Raw genomic sequence first — 21,009 nt, forward strand, 5'->3', positions numbered from 1 at the left:
ACTGCCAATTCGTTGATATGCTATAAAATATCTCCAATAGGCATCAATTCAGATTTTGACTAGTTAATTGAAAAGTCAGACAAATCATCCAATGTATTAATCACCTGCATCAAACTGGAATGACTGGAGTTGGCACAAACAGTCAATGATTATCAGCATTAAGAATAATTTCAAATTCTAAATGATCATAGACACAACAAGAACATTCATGGATTTCCTCATAGCACATGCCAGAAGTTTCAAACAAATTTTTTAAAAAAAAATCTATGGAGAAAGTGGGCATCCTTGTTTGGTACTTTGTTCAAGTATTAAAGAAGGAAAATCTGGAAGGAGACCACTGGCCATAACGGTAACATTACTGGATACAGAATTCTGACCCATTTCAAAAAATACTACAGGAAAGCCTGAATTTATCAAAATAAAATAAATTTAATCAAAATAATCTAAAGATGTTTGTAATATGTCATTATTTAGGGCAATTATTTCCAAAATTTAATGATTTCTTTCATATATTCCTATGGGGTTTCATTCCTGCATTAGTATCTTTGAAAAGGATACAGGTTCTGATTAAAGAGAGTGGTTTTTGCTTCTTTGATTTCATTCTGCATCATCACGCCTATTTGTTCATTTGTACTATTTTTGGGGGGTGGGGGTTCCTGCTCAGCTTAGATTTTCCCTGGTCAGTTTTAGAAACATCATGCTTGCATCCTTTCCCCAAATATATTGTACTGGGTTCCCACATATTAAAACTGAGAGGGTGCCTCCAACATTTATGGTAGTAAGAGAGGGATGGCATTTAGTTTCATTCCTTTGCTTTACTTTCATATGCAAAATTACTCGTAAGCTGTTAGGAAAGCCAGTTTTTTCAAAGACTGGCAAAGAAATGTTTCTTCGGTGGACTTGGACAGACAGCCTGATTTTTTCTTTGGATCAGTTTGTAGCTCCCAATGATAACTTTCTACCATCCTCTGCTTTGCACGCTAAATATGATTTGCCCACTACAGCCAAATGGCAATACGTGCAACTGGAACATCTGTTAGAATATTGGTTCATCCCTGCCGTTTTTACGGCTTCTGAGTCTGCTTTGATATTGGAAGTACTGATTGAGGGTGAGCACAATCTGTATTACCATTTCTATTGTGGGCATGTAAATATGCTGCACAGGGTCTTAAGAAAGAATGAAAGAATGAATTGGAGTATCCTGTTTTGTCTATTCAATGGTTCACTTCAGTAGCTTGTATCTTAGAAAGGCTAACAAAGCTTATGCCTAATTCAGCAAAAACTGATGTTTTGGGTATATTGGATGCTACAACATTTTTTCAGTGAGGGTTGATTTAAATCTGCGCTGCCTTCATTGAAGTCTATGCATTATTATCCCTAATAAAAGTCTGTCTATTAGTATACAGAAAAATATAAGGGTGTGTGTGTGTGTGTGTATGTGTATGAATTCAATATTTTATTTATTTTTTATTTTTGTTTTTTTAATTTTTGAAACTCGCAATTAAAAACTGGTTTGCTTAAGCATCCAAAGAAGCAGTGGCAGCCACATCTGTTCTATCAGTATTTAAAGTAATCAGATCAGCAATTAATCTAAGATTAACATCCCTGTTTATTTTTTAATAAACCTCACTTGATGTGATTGAACTAGTGTTGTAATCACTTGTTGCATTCTAACAGCCAAATTGCAGCTAATATTTTAATAACATTAATTAACAAAATATGTTGAACTCATAGTAGGTTTGATCCTTGCTAGGCTTAGGAATCACAGTGATATATCCATCATTAAGCACCGACAGAGGAAAGCCAGATTCAAAACTGTAACTGTAAAGAACCATAAAGGCTTGGGACAAAAAAAGCTGGAAAATGTTTTATACCACTTAATTAGAAGCTCATCTGGTCCAGGTGATTTCCCAATGTTCATATTTGTAATTGCGTTTGAATTTCCTCAATATGCAGGGAAGCCAAGAGAAACTGCCTTTGTGGGGATTCTAAACATGGAAGATTAATTTCTTACTCTGATTTCATTACCCATACTATACAAATTGAAATATAATTTTTAAAATTGTGAGCTTGTAGCTTTGAAAAAGTGTGTGTCATGTCACTCCTATCTTTTAACAGGAGAAATAAAAGTCTGATGTTATTGCTGTGTTAGATAATGTGCCAGAATCTAACAAGGACATTCACGGTTTTCTCAAAATGCCTTTTCTATACATGTTAAACCAAATCCCACCTCTGCAGCCGGTGGTAAGGTTTACTGATAACTTTTAACTATGAGCAAATAATTACAAATGAATGGAATAGACAATTATATCCATACTGATGTTTTGAAAAGATTGACTTTTTAGCCAAAGCAAAATGCACAAAAGGTCTAACACTGTGGGTGGATGGGTTTGTATGACAAGCAAGCAATTGTGGCTTTTTATCTTGGTTGGTCTGCTATGTCATCTGAAGAAACCAGAAGATACCACAAACAGAAACAATGGTTTGTTCTATGGTTCCTTGATACCACAACTACTTGTCAAGTCATCCAAAACAGGAAACACAACTCATTCTGGTAACTGGGCCAGAACCATAGAGCCACTTGGCAAGACTGCCCTATTTCCACTCTTGCCAAGAGGCTAAACAGAGAGTGCCACTGACTGCTGCCATTTGGCACAACTGTCAGAGTTGTCCCCACTCTCCCCACCTCCTGCCCTAAAAATCTTTGTTGGGGCAGGAGCAAGTGATCAGCTGGTCAGTTCTGAGAGAAGAGCAACATTACTCAGTAGGTTTCTCCCTCTGCCACCTCTGCATGAGTGGGAGTAGTAAGAATGCACTGGGCAACAGTGCCTGGTTGGCGGCTGTGCACTGCAGCAGATTCCCCCCATGCCACCCCTGTTGCTAACCAAAGCAAACATCCTTGTGCATGCAAGCAAGCCAGCAGCAGGTGTGATAATCTGCTGCGTAGCACCAAGGAAAAGAGCATCATCACTTAACTGATTCCCCCCTGTATTTGTTGGAGCAAAGCTCCTCACATACATGAGCAAGCCTGTGGCAGGGGCAAAAAGCAACTGGGCAGTAGTGATCATGCCCAGTTGGGGGCTGTGTACTGCAGCAGATTCACTTGTGTTGCCCCTCTCACATGAGCACCAGTGGCAGTGCCCAACTGGGGGAAGCACAGCACAGAGGACCCTCCTGCTCCCCACCTTTCTCACTCTGGTTTACAAGCAAACCAGTAATGAGTGAGAAGCTGCTGTGAAGTAATGACGAGAGGATAGGTGCCACTGCCCCTCTTTTCATTCTGGCTTGCAAAAGGTGTTCAAAAGTGAGCACCCACTTAGGAATACATCTCTGGCAAACCTGAGTGAGGAAGGTGGTTGGTAGGGGAATCCATTGTCATGCACAGCCCGACCAGGAACTGCTGCCTCCATCCAGCTGCTTCTCACCCCCAGTGCTGGCTTGTTCATGCACACAAGGAGCTTCCCTCTGGGAGAGAGAGGGGCAGCATGGCGGAATCAGCTGTGGCATGCAGCTCCCAACTGGCAGCTGCTGCCACCACAGCCCAGCTGTTATTTGCCCCTGCAGTCAGGCTTAATTCAGGTGCTCATACAGATGGGTGCAGCTCTTTTCTATAGTGCTGCCTAGCTGATTTCCATCCACTTGCCTTAGCATGGATCTGACACCCACCCCTGCGAAAGCGGTCCCCTCTGAAGCATGAGGGAAAGGGGCTTGACCAGCTCCTTGTCCTTTCTGTTGTGCTTCACAGCATGGCACTGTTGCACAGCAAAGAACATTTGGCAGCAGTTGTGAGCTGAACTCAACTCACAATCGTTGTTGCTAAAGTGAGGAGTTTCAATGCTCCCTGTAGAGCATCCTGGAATACTGCCTGGAGGACAGAAAGGGAAGAAAGTGGCAGATGAGAGAAGAGTTACCATAATGAGCCTTATCATTTTGCAGGTGCATCCATCCACAAAAAAGAAAAAAAAAAACACACACACACACAGCAGAAACCATGAAGGAATATTTGTCATGACATGTGAACATGGACAGTGACTTAGTTCAGGCATAACACAAATTATGTTTTGCCACTACAAACATTAACCGTGGCATCATGAGGTCCCTCATTCTCCTGTACCCTAATTTCTAATTTAGCAGTATACCATAGCTTGCCATTATATCTGAACCAAGCAAATTACAGTTTGCACAAATCATGATTTTCCTACAAATGAAATCTAAAAATCATACTCAAACTGTCACTGACAAGTATGATTTGCAGGCATGCTATGGTTTGTGCAAACCATTCTTTAACCAGTTAAGATGCCAAAGCTGCAAATTAGAGGTCAGGGAGAAAACTGGGCAGGAAGCCTCACAGAACTATGATTTAACATGACATAAACCAAACCAGGGACTTTACTCTTTTTAGGCATTCCAACTATGACATGTTTCAGAAGAAAGCTCCTCAGCCTTTCAGTATTAAGTATTAAGAACATGAGCGGAGCCATGCTGAACTACTGAAGTGTGGTGTAGTAGTTAGAGCACTGGACTGGCATTAGGAAGTTTGAAGTTCCAGTCCTCTCTCAGCCATGAAATTCACTAGGTAATTTTAGATCAGTCACTACTTTTGAGCATAAAAGAGCAAGAAAGAGGGTTATATAAGCCACCTGAGGTTTCTTGCAGGAAAAAGGTAGGAAATAAATATTATTACTATCACACTGTGCTTATATCATGCCTTTCTTCCTCTTGCAAGGAAGGTGGCTTACAGAGTTCTCTTGCTCCCCATTTTATCCTCACAACAACCATCCTGTGAGGCAGGTTAGGCTGAGAGGGAGTGACTGGCCCAAAGTCGCCCAGTGAGTTCCATGGCTGATGGATCTCTAGAATGCCTGTCTAGCATTGTTAACTGCTATACCACAAGAAAACAAGCAAGAAAACAAGCACTTTCTCTACATGAAAAATGAAAAGGTATAATTCAGATAAAATTAGCGACCTTATCCTCAGTAGTGACAACTTCTGCATATTTTACAGAGGGCTACTTTACACAAAGGCTTTCCCACACAATGTGCTAACATTTCTTTAAAACGATTTAACTGTGTACTAAGGTGGGGCAGGGGCTACGGAAGTTATGGGAGTCAGATACGAGGTTAGGCTGTCCTGAGAACTTTATATGGTAGCCTAGAAACATAAGAAATAAACATCCGAGAACTTTGACCATCCATTCTTCCGGTAGCTTAGGAAACCACGTTTCTTGCCAAAAGTTTATCAGTATTTGCCTATGTTTTCAGTGTCTTCACCTAGGAAGAGACATTTCTGAATAGAAATTACCTGTAGCATTTATTCACATTCTATTTGCACGCTGCCCATCAGTTAACAAACCAAGAACAATATTAGTTTAAGATGGGTGGTTTTGCAGGGCACAACAAATTTTTTGAGTCAATAAGCCATGCAGCATAGTTTCTTTGCAGAAGCACTGACTTTTCATGGGTTCATTTTTCCCTGCCTTTCCCCTCCACCTGCTCATACCTATGCTCAGGCACATATTCCAGGTCACTTTGCAGCAGAAGCGATGTCACATGGTCTGCTGCATCACCTCTATATCACCAGCTTTTCCCTTATTGGTCCATCACTGCTTCTTTGGCAGCTTTGTTCCCTACTGGTTTAATCAAGTCATGTTTATTTATTCCCAAGATCCTCTGCCTGCTGTTTTCTCCCAACAATGTTGCCTGTCAACCAAGCTATGGGAACAACTGCAGGAGCAGGTATAGGGACAACTAATCTGGCTGTAATTCTTATACTTCTGGACTCCATAAGAGAGAGTAAGAATATCAGGCCTCATCTTGCTCACAGGATTCTGTAGAGGTCTTGTACACAGGAGGGTCCAGTGCCAGCTCTGTCTAGAAAAAAAACAGAGCAGGTGGGAAGAGGCACCATCCCAGCTGTAGCTACATTTTGCAGGGAAGCAAGTGCCTTCAAACCCAGTACACAGATTACATGCAGCTAGAAATTTCTCCAGTTTTCTCCACCTCACAGAAGTGGAGAATATGTGTTGGCAGTGGGAGGCATACCTCATGAGTGACTATGGTAACCAAACTGCAATCAGTGCAGAAGGTTTGGGGCGGAAGGTGAATTCAGCAGGTACAATGCTGTCTTGCAAGGGAGACCTTGGGAAGTAAGTTGGCCTGTGAAGAGGCAACAGATTTTGAACTTTCTGGCAGATCTCCATAAGGAACATAGCACCTGGTTTTGGATGACATGCTAAGCCAAGGTGAGTTAAGCAAACCCTTCCATAAGCCACAGGTGGTCTGGGTTGCTTCTTAGCCAGAAACAAACCACCTTGTGGAAATTGCACTGGGTATAGAGAACACTATGAGCCAGTTATTGGTTTGGATCTACAGGCTTAGGTAATTGAATTGAGCACTTACAGAAATCTATGGATGACAGCATCCACACAGCATGTACTGTCCTGCAGCTCCCCCAGGTGGCTTTACTGAGAAGGCGGCTGGAACAGCCATGAGAGTGTCTGGAGGGTCTGCTGTGCACATGTGAGGAGTTGCAGATTTACCCTCAGTCAACTCAGGCAAGCCAGTGTCAGGAACTGGGCTGCTTCAGGGTGGCATTAGCGGCCACCACAGTGCTTACAGGATCGGTCCTGACCCTGCTGGTACTCTCAGCCTCCTGATGAGTGCCAAGCTGAAAGACCTGGGGAACGAGCTATATAAGCGCAAGCTCTTCCCTCCACTGGCTGCTAGCTATGGTGTGGTCTTGCACCTCACCTGATTTGGTTCCTATTCTGTCTTGTTCCATTGCATGTGGGTCTTCCTGCTAGGCGTCATTCAGTTCCTGCATCTTGGTTGCTGACTTGGGACTGTTCCTTGACTATAACTCTGCCTCTGATTTCATTACTGGACTATGTTTAGATTCTGCCTTGCCTCAAGTTCTGTTACCCTGGTCTTGGTGCATTTGTCTTGATTCCCGCTGCACACACCCCAGGGCCTGACAGCCAACTGGGAGGCTTCCTGTTCCTGGTCAGTTTCCTGTTCCTGCTCAGCTAGCCTGTCTGAGTGGACTGAACATAATCCTGCAACTACTTACTTGTCTGGAGTTGACCCTGTAAGCACTTGCATGGAAGGGCTGGCTGCCTTCTCAATCAGGCCACCTGGAGGATCTACAGCACACTGCAGGACATTAAGAGTCTGACACTAAGACTTCAATCAGTCATGATTAATTTTTCATACTGAGTTTAAACAGAAGTACAAATAATTTACCCTGGATCAAACCCGTTGGGGTTGCCTAAAGTATATTTATTAAAGTTATACACAATTTGATAAGGAAAAGTGTGGTCCAATCTGCAATAATAGCTTTACCTGTTGTTCCCAAATATAAAATTCTACCTGACATTCATCCAAATATTTTCTTTGAAAACAGAGAGACTGCTCTGTCATCAGAGCATAGTCAACATTCCACAAGGGCCAATATTGCTGGATTACATAACAATACACTTGGCCTTGACACTGAAAGCACTAATTAACCTACATGAAACCAACTGAGGCAGCCACACAATGCAAAGTAATCCATTTTGCTATGACTGCTCAACACACACTAGGCAGCACTCCATGAGTTCCTCACTAAGCAGACAAGTATTCATCTAATACTGCACAGGTCCAAACAGACTGCAGTGCAAAAAAGCCTACTTTGGCTCTTTATATCCACTGAAAATAAGAAACGTTTAGATCTCCTTTTTTTGGTCTTTTTAAAATTTAGAAATATTATCTTCACTAATAGATTGGTTCAATGGGTTTTTCTGATCATGCACTATTTAATATGCTGCAAATTAATCAATGTGAGAAGCATGTTAACTGCAATTAATTTCAAAAGCTTAATTCCCAGAACAGCTCCTCAATAGATTAGAGCTTGACTATTCAATGCCATATAACAAATAGGGCAGGAGTCTCTGACCAGTAGGAAATTCATGCAGCATAGGTGGTACAGAGGCCATTTAACAACTTTAATTGGCTCCATTTGTAGTTTTGCCATTCATCACAGGGAGCTTGGCATAAAAGAAAGAGGGTTATAAGTAGCCAGGTGCAAGTTAAGCTGATTTCCTGTGTTCTAGTTCAACAACTATCACAAATCACATAAGATTATCTCCTCCCCAATCTCACCATATTTGATATTTTGAAATACACTTCCAGACAACTGAAAAATTAGACAACAAAAAAGTAATATTTTAAGAAAATGCATGAAGTATTAATGCAGCCAAACCAAAGCTTTACAGACATAACATTCAATATAAACATCATAAAATCAATTGTCAGAAGGGGTGGAGGCAGGGAACCACATTATGTAAGTACTCACAGAAATTATTTTTCTGTACCACAACTGATGTCAATTATTCTGCAATTATAGGAGTTCACACTAGTAACATAAACACTAATGAACTTCTATGCAGCATTATTCCCTTACTGACATGTTGCTTTTTCTAAGTATCTTTGGTTGTCTCCTGCTCAAACAGAAGTATGCTGCCTTTCTTGTGAAGAATTCCATTTTATTCACAACAGTCCTGTGAAATGGTTATGCTGAGACACAGTGGGCCTATACAGGCATAACAACAGCAAAACAAGCATCACTTACTTAGCAGTGCCATGCACTGGCACATTCTGTAGCCATTTTGCATATTCAACCTCTAATCTGAGGTTGATACATGACATATGAATCAGGGTCATGAGTGCTCATCAATGACACCTTCTCAAACTGGAGGAAGGAAACTAGTAGGATGCTGCAGGGTTTAGTCCTAGACCCAGTTCTCTTCAACATCTTTATTAATGATTTAGATGAGGAAGTACAAGGAAAGATAATCAAATTTACAGATAATACAAAACTGGGTGGAACTGCAAACACCCTAGGAGACAGAATGAAGATCCAGGGTGATCTTGATAAACTTGAATGCTGGGCTGAAAGCAAGAGAATGAGATTCAATAGGGATAAATGCCAAGTCCTCCAGCTAGGAAAAAGAAACCAAATGCATCGATACAAGATGGGAAATATGTGTTTCAATAGAACTGAAAAGAAAAAAGATCTTGGAGTAACTGGGGACAACAGGCTAAATGTGAGACAACGATGCAATACAGCTACAAAAAGGGAAAATGATGCATTAATAGAAGTATTACTTTCAAATAAAGTAATAGTTCCCCTATACTCTTCACTAGTTGGATCTAATCTAAAATACTGTGTCCAGTTCTGAGCACCAGGGTTTAAGAAAGATACAGAAAAATTAGAAAGGGTACAGAGGAGGGCAACAAAGATCCAGAGTTTGGATACACTGCCCTTTGAGCAAAGACTAAGAGAACTGGGTATGTTCAGCACTGAGAAGAATGAGGGAGGAACATGATATTACTTTATAAGTATCTCAAAGACTGCCACAAAGAGGAAGATCAGGATCTTTTCTCACTCATACCACAGTGTAAGACACAAAACATTCAACTCAAGTTGTAACAACCAGGGTTCCAGCAAGGTATCAGGAAACATTTCCTCACTATCAGAGCGATATGACAGTGGAACCAGTTGCCTAGAGAGGTCGTGGGCTCACCCACACTTGAGATTCAAAAAGAAACTGGACAGTCATCTGAGTGGGATGCTGTAAAACGGTGACCTGCAACAGCAGAGGTTGGACCCAATGGTCTTCTTGGCCCCTGGCAACTCTACTATTCTATGATTCTATGGGTTCATATTCTATAAGCATATACACTGTAATGGGTTAAACAACTCCCAATTAACCTAACTACTAAATGCAGGTTAACTGGGGTTTAACTCATATTTAACCTGCAGTGTACAAGGGCTGTACATCACATAGAGACCTCCAGGTTGCCCAACTGGTGGCTGAATGTACAAAATGGCTGTCGAACATGGCCAGCACATACTGTGGCAATCTTGAGTTAATTAACTCATGATTTTCTGCTGTTATGTGCAAACCAGGCAGTGACTGCATTTATTACTCTACTTATAACCTACAGTGGTACTTGATCATGCACACAGTATTGGTGCCATAGCAACTGTGTTACACCTATTATTAAATCATGGTTGTGTGTATGTGTGTGTGTGTATGCAAGCATAGAAGGCCTGATCAGAAAGTATTAATGATTAAAACACATACTAATGAGTTACTTGTACTGAGTAATAGTCTGAAATACTTTATGCCTAAACATTTCAATTGCAGTTCTGGTCTGGCATTCAAAAAACATTAGAAACATGTAACTATTTCATACTCTTGAGCAGACCCATCAACTGAGTGCTGAAGACTTGTCTATTTATTATCCCTGTACCAATGGTGATCAGACAATTTGCAAACAAACATGTTGCAAGTGCTAAAATTTAACACCACACTAGACAAAAAGGATTGTCTGAAGTACAGACCTGCCACAATGACAAGGTTCCCCATGATGTACATAAGCCTCAGACTTGCTCTCCTACTCTTTACTCCCCTCTCTGTGTCAGAGGTGGAGAAGCCAAGTGAACCTCCTCAAGAAAATATCCTTCATCACCATATGCCACATTTGTGAAGGGCAAGGTGACCCAGAATAGGGCATCTGAAAATGAGTTCACCGCATAGTTAGGTTAAAATGGACAGGCTTCCTTATTTTTGCTTGCTGCACTAACCACAACAATTGTGCCACCATCCTGTGGCTGGCATGAAGAGGGGATGACTTGAGCTGCAGAAGCAGGTGGGGATCATCCCAGCAGTTAAACTGTGAGCTCTGTCCTGTCCCCAGTTGCAAGGTTGGGAGAAAGGCGAAGGGTATTTTAGTAGTGCAGCACCAAACAGAAAGTCTTCTGCCTCCCTTATACTTTAAGCCCAAAGGGTGCTTGTAAACCTTACAACAAGCCATGGTTTCATGGGGTGGCCTATGAGAGAGCAGCTGGGTTAATAAGCCACCCTCCGCTGAGGAAGCTCCCCTGAGTTCAGACATCATGCTTAAACCAGCCCGTATGTATTTGATTTTTCAATCTGACAAGTTATGAAATTCTCAGACTGGAATCTAATTCACATAATCAACTTTGCAACTTTTCTGCAGTCCTATAAACACATTTTTCCATCACTAAGATTGATTGTGAGCCGTCCTGAGATGCTTTGCATGGGGGATGGCATATAAAAGTTTTAAATAAATAAATAAAATCAGTTTCATAAACAAATGGCAACTATTTTCATATCACTTGTCAGGAATTGCATCCACATAATAATATGGATACAATTCAGAAAAATGCATGGGAGAGCATGTGTATGCTAGAAAATGCTTCACTACTGACAACAAGCACAAGTATATTTTTGGTAGTTTAAGTGAATGCTAGTCATGTGTTAAGGTGGAATATGAATTTGTCATGAATACTATTTGAAGAGTTGAGTTTAAATATAATAACAACACCGCTGACCTTTATAATATTCCCTTGGTATCATTACAGAGTAGATTATTTATTTATTCTTATTATTTGCATTTATATACCACCCTAGTAGCCTAGAGCATTATCAATAGCATTCATGACATAATAGCCTTTTCAAAAAACCATAAGTAAAACTCTGCTCCTAAACTAAATGTTTAATCATGCACAGAGTGTAATTTTAAATACCTTGCTTCCAGAAACTAAGGACATAAAGAGGAGCCCTGCTACAGAAGACCAAAGGCTCATTTAGTTCAACTACCTGTTTCCTGAAGTGGCCAACCAGAAGCTTTTTGGAAACTCACAAGCAGGGCAAAAGACAAGAACCCTCTTCCCTTGTTTCTAGTCCCACAACTGAGTTTATGTGAGGCACCATAAATTCACTACTTGCCCAAATGGGTTGTTTTGGGTCACATTATGCAGAATCTTCTGCACTGATTCCCAGTGGTGTCTCATAAACAAGACAAGAGAAGCGCAGTGGTACCAAAAAGCTCTGTTTCTATTTAATTTGCATGTTCCAGAAATGATGAGGAAGCCGTATTTAAAGCACAGGCACATATGAATTAAAACACAGCAACTACAATAGAGATTCCAACCTTAATTGTTTTGAGAAACCACCTACAGTACTCACTCTGAAAAAGCTAACTGAAGTAGTCATTATAATTTGTTCTATTGCCATCACACCAACATCCATATTCATTTCACAGGTTATGTATAATGTACCAATGTACGATCCAATGTACTAGATGTAACTTAAAACACATTACCCATAATGTAGAATAATGGCAAAAGGGCACAATAATGGCCCCTGATCAAGTATTCCATTTTCAAGACGGTGGAAACCTTTCCCTCTGCTTGTGTAGCTAGTACACGCCACTGAAAAATAAATTGTCTAGTATGCAATATAAATAATGCTTATATAAAAATATTCCTACAGTAAATGTGCACATACATGTACTTATAGTCCCAATTTATAATTACATGATCACCATCTATGATTTTCACTTTCTCATGGTCCAAATTCTCAGGAATTAAGTCACCAAGAACCCATTCTAGATCTCAGAATAATACATCTTAGCTGAGAAAGCAATCATTGAGTAATTCAGCCTTTCCCAACCTTGTGCCCTTCTAAAAATTTCACGTTGGCCATTGGACATGCTGACTGGGGCAGATGAGAGCTGTAGTTCAAACGATCTGAAGAGCATTGCAGTAGGGGAAGGCTGTTTATCAACTGTTAGTTTCATTCTTGACTGAACAAGGCAACAGCAACATGATCTCTGATGCAGCTGCCTCCACCCCTACTCTGGGTCAGCCACAATAATTAGCACATCTGCGTAAGTCTTCCATATTGCCACCAGATACGATGCCAGAAGCTTAGTTTAGCTCATGAAGGATAGGTCCGTCTGTGAGTTCTGACCATGATAACTAAGTAGAACACCCATGCTCAGAGGCAGTAGGTCTTTGAATATCAGTTGTTGAGAGTGGCAATGGGTACAGGGCTTAGTACTTCCTTTACGCCCTGCTTTTGAGCATCTCAAATTGGAAAAAGACTAGATGAGACTCTTTGAATCGATTCAACAGGACTCCTTTACATTGTTGCTGTGCATAGGATCCCTAGAGCAACATCTCTTTAGAACTGACAAGGGGAAGGGTGGTTCACCCATACATTTTGGGATGGGAAGGATTTTCAGACCCATGAGGGAAAGACTGAACTGTTGTGCTTTACCCGCCTCATTGAAACTGCAGGTAAGGCCCAATTCATTGAGACTTACTGATGAACAGGGTGGATAAAAATCAATGAAGTCTAATATATATAGACTCCTCATGTACACACACACGCACACACACACACATATATATATCAGATTTTTAAAATTTAAATCAGATGTTTTAATTTAAATTGGCTTTTTTAATAAAATGCTTTTTGAGGAAAAAGTTATCTAAATATAGTTTTCTATTTAAGATGCATTATAGTCCAAAGGTAGTCCGCCGTGAAATTAGGATTAGTTTTTAATTACATAGCATGAGGTTGTATATTCCTGCAATGTTTAATTTTTTTGGTAAATGAATTCCATCAATACATTCACAATGTCATGCTCTTCTACAAGTTTCTGTAAGATTACTGGGCAGTTTTTCTAGCTAGAAGATATTATCACAGAAGCTTGGTTTTACAGCTCTCAGAACAGTGAAATTGTATCTGCATTTTTGCCTTTTCTTCACAGCAAAAATGTTACAAAACAAACATACAACAAACATAATCTTGTTGTTCCTTTGCAAATCTATGTACCCAGAATCAACCCCTTAACTCTTAAGTGCTAAGTTTCAAAAAAAATTAAAGGAACAGATGATGGGAATGGAATACATCTGCACAAGAAGCTAATTATGAGGAGGGAGAGACAAGCCATAAGAACCATGGTGAAATCTTTTAAGCAGAATACTCCACAAGTCTTTGGGTCTTTTGTATATAGCCTGAGATTTATTGTATTATTCGTCCCCTGGAGGAGAAAACCTTTAGTGGCAGCAGGTTGTTAAAGAAACCTAGTTTGGGGATATTTTAATCAAGTTCCTCTACCTATGGGTAAAGCAGGCATGAGTGCAAATTATGTAGAAAACCATTATTTAAATCTAATCTGACTAGTAATTTTAATCAATTTTCTCTTGTCAAATCAAGTGCACCCTACTGCTGAGTTAACATATTCAGTGCAAGGCTATTTAGCATATTATGCTACTGATGAAGTTTGGGTCACAGTTGTTGGGTTGCATTTTTTTTTTTTCAAATATGATACTTATTTAATTGAATTCAATATGTAAATTACTACTGCCTTAGTACTGCCATCACTTTAGTATTACTACTACAATCCAATATATAAATTACTATCACTTAACACTGGAACATCTGAGGATTGCCTATATTGGTAAGAAATACTGTTGTACATTACAGTGTTTGTTGTCAAACTTATCCATTTAAACTATCATCATTCAAAGGACTTAGGACTCTGCACTGCATATAACTTTTGTTGCCTGTTATACCATTAGATAGCTAAGTTTTTCTATAATACAGAATCAGAGCATGAAGCACTCTATGAGTACTTGAGAAGCAGCCACAAAGAGGAAGGCCAGGATCTCTTCTCGATCATTCCAAAATGTAGGACATGGAATAATGGGCTCAAGGCACAGGATGCCAGAATCCAGCTAAATATCAAGAAAAAAATCCTGTTAGCACAGTTCAAAAATGGAACCAGTTACATAGGGAAGTTGTGGGCTCTCCCTACAGGCTTTCAAGATACAACTGGACAGCCATCTGAGAGGGTTGGGTTAACTTGGTGTTCTGCACTGAGCAGGGTGCTGGACCCTCTGGTCCCTTCCAATCCTATTATTTTATGATTCTGTGAATATTGGCTTAGACAAATGCAACAACTTGCAAGACATATTAATGAGAATGTCCTGATGCAGAAGTGGAAGTGGAAACTCTAGCTAAAAGCTTATATCCAAAGAATACATTGGTCAGTTGGTATCAGTATGTGAAATTCACATTATATTACATTGCATTTACGTCTCACCTTTTTTTCTTCTTGTAAGGAAGCCAAAGCAGCTTATATAGTTATTCTCCATTCCATTTTTATCTTCACAACCCTGTGAAATAGGTTAGGCTAAGAGTCTATGACTGGCACAAATTTTCACCCAGTGGGTTTTATGACTGAGTGTGGACTAGAACATTGATTTTCTAGATCCCCAGGCCAACACTCTAACCACTATACGACACTTACTCTTGCTCCTTTGTTTTTTGGCTTTCACCTTTACCTCCTTAGGACTGCCAGGTTGCAATGCTACAAAATTAGCAGAGGCCATGATAATTCTCCTTCTATGTAACACTTACGAGCACTGTTTTCCCTATCTGGTGCTCTCCAGATGTTGTAAACTTCAACTCCTATCTGCCCCAACAAACATGGTCAATAGTCAGGAATCCTGGGGTTTCACAAAAGCAGGACTTCAGATATTATGACATTATTATTCCCTAAGCAGTTGAAATGTTCATACCAGTTCAGCCAATCAGTAAAGATTTCAATCTGCCAGAAAAATAAATCATTGCTTTCCTTTCAGCACTCAACAAAGGGTAATTTCATTGTCATTACTAGATGAATCTTGTAAATGTGGATCCAGCTTTTTCCTCCAGATGCCAAGTGAAGCTTCATTTACCCATTCAGTGTGACTACACACTGCAATGGATTATCTTTTAAACAGGGCATTTCCTGAATGCATGCTGGTGACAAATAAAATGAATCAACAGGATGTTATCTAAGCAAAAGGAGGTAATTGTTTGGGAATTATACTAAGTGTTATGCAGTAGTCTAAGAGTCATCTGGAAGCCTGAAAGCATCAGACCCATGACATTATTTTCATTCCCTTCTCTAGACATCAGGTCTCACTAACATAAGTGGGGTTGTGTTATGCAATGTGATGATCACATTAAGTTTACAATTATATGGGGATTCTATCAAAAAGGGCTATTATTTCAGACAATCCCATCCATTCCAGTCTACTGAAGCTTCCATGCTCCATGAAAAGAAGGTTATGTTGTCATTTTCACATCCCTTTATTATCCTTCAACAGGCATAATTAATTCTAGGACTGGAAGTTGGAGTCACAAGTTACATTTCCCTCTTCATCTGCAAATGTTCATGGAGGTGCATAGGGCAAGGCAGTATCTTTCAGGTTCATCATCCAGTACAACATGGGTGTTCACAGCATAAAACAAGATAAGAATAGATTACTTTAACTGGAATAAGTTTGAGATTACAAGCTAAGAGATATACACAAAAGTGGTGTATATTGTTCCTGGAAATGCAGCAGCATTCATAAGAAATTTTGGTGAAAGAGTGACAGGTCTAAGGATTCAGGACAGAATAGTGAGTGTTTAAAAATAGAAAGCAAGACATGCCTAGTCTTGCCTTGTGCTTCCTGATCTCAGTTAAAGCTTAATTTATTTCCTATTTAAGATGCAGTCCTAAGCATGTTTACACACAAAAGCCCTACATCTTCCAGTACTCTCCCAGTCTAAACATGCATAGGATTGCATCCTAAATAACTAGTACAACACAGTGTCTGAGAGGCCTTACCTCATAATGTAACATGCAATCTAGTCTACATTCCCCCATTTCAAAATAGAAGTATAAGTCTCTGAAAGTGAAAAGTAGAGCTAAGTTCTGAAAGTGCATACCAATTTTGCATTTTCTTCCTCCGAGTTGAAACTGGATGAAGGGAGCTTAAACTGTTATTGGAAATCAAAACACAGAATTGTGCTATGAATTTCTGTCCAAAATTTAGTTCTGGTTTCCAGTGTTCAGTGGAATTCTCATTAAACAAACACATGAACAAATTGAAAGATGAATGGATGAGTTAAACCAAAAACCTCATTTCACAGGGCCAACAATAATATCTAGGGAATTATTTGAATCTGAGCATATTCAGGAAACAGCAATGAACTTGGATTGTCACTGAGATGACCAGAAGAGCTTTAGAATTCACTAATATAATTTTGTATGAAAGTGCACAAGATCTGTGGCATTTATATTTAAACTACAACCACTAGTTGCATTCTACATTTTGATCTAATAGTGAGGCAGGAATGAAAAACCAGAGAGTACTGTATCCTTGTTTATTCATTTTTAAAAACAACAACTCAGTTAATTTTTCTCTCAGTACTCAGAAGAACTTTGGAACTAAAGAATTCAACAAAAAGCTTTCATGCATTTAATATGATAATGATCACATACTTACACCACTTTTAAAAAAAAGTCTCACAGTCACACTGCTGCTATTCTCAATGCTAATCAACAGCTGCAACAGCTATCAGAAAAGTACTGCCTTCACTACTTTCTCCTGTAGGGGAAAGGGGCTGAAGGATCAGCAGGAACTTTCACACTATAGGACAGGAACACTGGCTGCAGTTCTGAGCACTTATTTCAGAACTGAGTGGAATTACTCTTGAGTATATTTGCACAGGGTCCGGTTGTTGCATAAATACATTTTATTTTCCATCTGAAACAAGGAAGAAAGGGATCTTCTGGGTCAAGACAAAAAAATACAGTACACCATGCCTCTGGATTTATATTAGCGTTTTAATAAACGTCGCTTAATCCAGAACATAAAACTTTTGAGAAGTTATCTTACATCAGAATCCTTGAAGTCTAAATAGTAATAATAATAATAATAATAATAATATAAAAGAAATATGATTAGAATCTGGCCCTCAGGACCTACCAACCCAATTGCTCTGGAGGCAATCACACTAAATCAAACGCGCTGCTTGAGTGTGGGTCGGCGACAGCGGTAGCAGTGATGAAGCTGAACATCGGGCAGGCATCCACCCACCCTGCTTTTCCAGCCAAAGCAGCATCCAGAGAAAGATCCCTTGCAAAAATAGCAGGGTAGGCGGAAGCTGCAGCGGTGGTGCCTATTGTGAAGGCAGGAGATGCAGCACCCTCCTGCTGGGCAAAGCGGCAACCGCAGGGCAGCTGCAGTTTAAGCAAAGCGGGCGGGCGGGAGCGAGAAGTGAATAACCACCCCTCTCACCCCCGGTCCCAACAACGCACTACTTTCTGGCAGCCCCCTTGATGTCTGACCTGCTGGCCGAGGAGCTGCACTCAGGCTCCGGCTCCTCCATGGCTCTGGCGACGGAGTCTCTCATGCGTGCACCAATGCGAGCATAGCGTCAGCGGGAGCTCTTGCGCAGCCCAGTCCGACGAGAAGGAGGGACGGAGCGCGCGCGGGGTCCAGAAACCGAGGCTGGCCAAAGTGTCACTCACACGACCCGGCTGCAGAGACCCGGCCGCAAAGAGCCAGCCGTGTAGCCGCCATCTTGAAAAGAGGCTCCGAGAGGAGCGAAGCCGGGAGCATCGGTCGTACGGAGAGCGTCTAGGGACAAAGCCCGCCACAGGCGTTCTCGTTTGCTTCTGTTGTTTAGAGACTGCAATGGAGCGCCACCCGGAAGGAAAGAAAGGAGCGGAGCAGAACGTTCTGTCCACCAGCCGCCGCCGCAGCCGCGATTACTGCCCTGGAAGGGAGAGGAGGGGAGGGATGAAGCGAGATAGGCAGACCGGCTGTGGGAGGAATGTAACTTTACTCCGTTCGAGATTCCTCTTCCTTAGAGGTCCATGATTCAACCCCATCACGCGTAATTTCTACAAAATTAATGCTATTACAGCATCAGTGCTTCGCGGGCTGACTGCTAGTCTCCAGACGGAGAGAAAGCGCTCTGCGCTCTGCGCTCTGTCTCAGCGATAAGGGGGGAATTCAGCCCTACAACAGTGGGATTCAGGAGGCGTGTTAGAGACGGGGACGCCTTTAGTTTTCTTTTGCTTTAACAGTGTTGGTCGCAATTTCTTTTCGAACCGCTGCAGCAGGAGAACATACAGGAGACACGTGTTTACTCCGACGTCTGTCTCATGGATTTCAGTGTGATTTCCTTACTACGGCTGCAACCGTATTCGCACTTACTTGAGAGTAATCCGCACTGAACATCGAGGGGCTTACTTTTGATTAAAGCGCAGTTCCGCTGTGAATGCCTGTAAGAGGGTTGTGACTGCATCACCTCTGAAGCTCGATATGGAAAGTTCCTAGCGCTACCAGTTTGAAGGAGCCTGCAATTATTCTGCTTGCTCTACTTAGATTTTTTGCAGTAAAGAAAGCAGGATTGGGGAGGATTGTGAGTGGGAATCGACAACGTCTGAGTCCGCCCCCGCCCCCCGCCCGTTCTGTGAATGTGGCAGTGTGATCGCGTGATAAACATATAAATACTGTGGACAAATCCATCTTTCCTCAACTGATTTTGGTTTTCATTGCTCACTAATAAAGCTTTTATCATGCAACTGCCCTGCCTCTTCATAGCATCTTACAGGAGCTAGGATGTCCAGCCAAGGTCATCTTCATATCATCTGCATCATGTAACTTTATGTTTTCTCACCACTTTTTTCCCCTTTTCCTCAGAAAATTCTGAGAGGAAAAAACAGGATAGCTGTGCCATGTCTTTTAACTAATAGTTCTAGGAACCTCCAATCCAGAACCACCCTTCAGGGAAAGAAAAAAGTCAGAAGGAGGACTGGGAAAAACACAAGATGAAGATGACATCCTTGAGGGCCATGTAAAACCTTGTGCCCTTCTAAAAATTTCACGTTGGCCATTTGACACTCAATATTTTTTATATACTTGATTTAAAACAAAGACATGTAAGCAGTCCTGATCTCCCCTTGGTACAGATGGCCCAGAAAAATACTGCGAAAATGCTTGCCAGCCATATCTGTGTTCAGCATACAATATACTTCCTTATGTTGGAGTATGGATCCATGTGTCCCTGATGGATTGGGACTGCTTGTGTGCACATTAACAAAAGAATGTGAATCCACCTCACAGTTGTTATGCAGAACAAATGAATCCAAACGGCTTCAGAATGCTTGACTGATCATACATCTTTTCCATTTTTCTCTGAATACTACACAAATAGATATGAGGAAAGGAAAATCAAGGATGGGGATGGTAGTAACCATCTGATAAAAAATCAAAGAATAGGAAATCCAATGTAAAAAATGTAAGACTTTTTTCAGTCAGTAATTCTGAGTAAATTTTGCCTATTGTACTGAATTTTCTCAAAACACCATTCTGTATTCATCATAAGAATTGCTCTGCTCTCTCTTTCTCTCAAAATTTATCCAAGTGGCAAACACTTTGACTTTGTCCTCTACCCATTTATAAATTAGAAATATTTAGCTGGCAGAGTAATTATTAAGTCCATTTTTCATCTTCAGATAGCTTTTATTTTCAAGTGGCAGCATCATAAACCATCTGTGCAGTAGTACGGCAGATGGTGTCAGATTGTGAAATCTTTTGGTTAGTAACATTAAGTTTGCAATCCTATGTCTGCTTCATTGGAAGAAAACTTCACTGCCTTCAGTTGGACTTAACCTCCAAGTAATTATGTATAATTCAGGTATAGTGCTTACACAAACCTGCAACTCCATCAGTGGTCTCAGCCTTAGCACTTGTTATTTATTTGTCAACACAATAATTCCCATTTTACAAAAGAGCACCAAGCCTGAGGAATGGGTATCTTCTAATGTTGTCACAAAATGTGGATTTGAACCTACTTGCTCTGTCCAGGTCTATATAATATTTACACATTATACTCCCACAGACATATTGTGGAGATGTAGTAACAGTGGAGAGAAATGAAGCAGGCACAGGAGCTGTAGGAAATCCTTAATCACAACAAGAAAACAGTGAAAGCAGCACTGATTATAATGACTGATCCAAGTGAAGGAGACTAAGCCAGCTGTTCTTCCTTCTGGGACTAGAAGAATTGGATTCAGAGACTCTACTAGCATTGTTTAGAAGGGTACAGGGACTATGCCAGCACCAGCCACTGTTCCCACAATGAGAAACCAGTTTTAGATGAAAGAGGTTGAATTAATGAGATCAAACTGTGATGAAGGTGGTTGGGAGTGAAGGGTGCAGTAGACCTTGTTCTTATTGGGGTATAGAACTTAGTGCAGGACAGGTTGCCTTTTTGAATCTGCAGACACATTGGGCATTTTGAGACGCTTTTTCTGG

The 21,009-nt window shown here is 40.7% G+C and overlaps 1 protein-coding gene across 8 annotated transcripts in view; it reads right to left on the reverse strand.

Annotated features, from left to right (window-relative positions):
* The window catches only part of MAP3K4 (mitogen-activated protein kinase kinase kinase 4), a 97,517-nt gene that overhangs the window by 60,866 nt on the left and 15,642 nt on the right, over window positions 1-21,009 (reverse strand). For 6 of the 8 annotated variants that reach the window (XM_044421509.1, XM_044421534.1, XM_044421518.1 and 3 more), the window contains exon 2: window positions 18,030-18,460. The exons of the other annotated variants lie outside the window; for them this stretch is intronic. In XM_044421509.1, coding sequence (XP_044277444.1) covers window positions 18,030-18,094 — 65 coding nt within the window. In that variant the 5' untranslated portion in view covers window positions 18,095-18,460. The remainder of the gene's footprint in view (window positions 1-18,029; window positions 18,461-21,009) is intronic. 8 annotated transcript variants of the gene reach the window in all.

This window comes from Varanus komodoensis, unplaced genomic scaffold (assembly GCF_004798865.1).
Source record: "Varanus komodoensis strain SLA01 unplaced genomic scaffold, ASM479886v1 scaffold1, whole genome shotgun sequence".
Classification (NCBI taxonomy): Eukaryota; Metazoa; Chordata; class Lepidosauria; order Squamata; family Varanidae; genus Varanus; species Varanus komodoensis.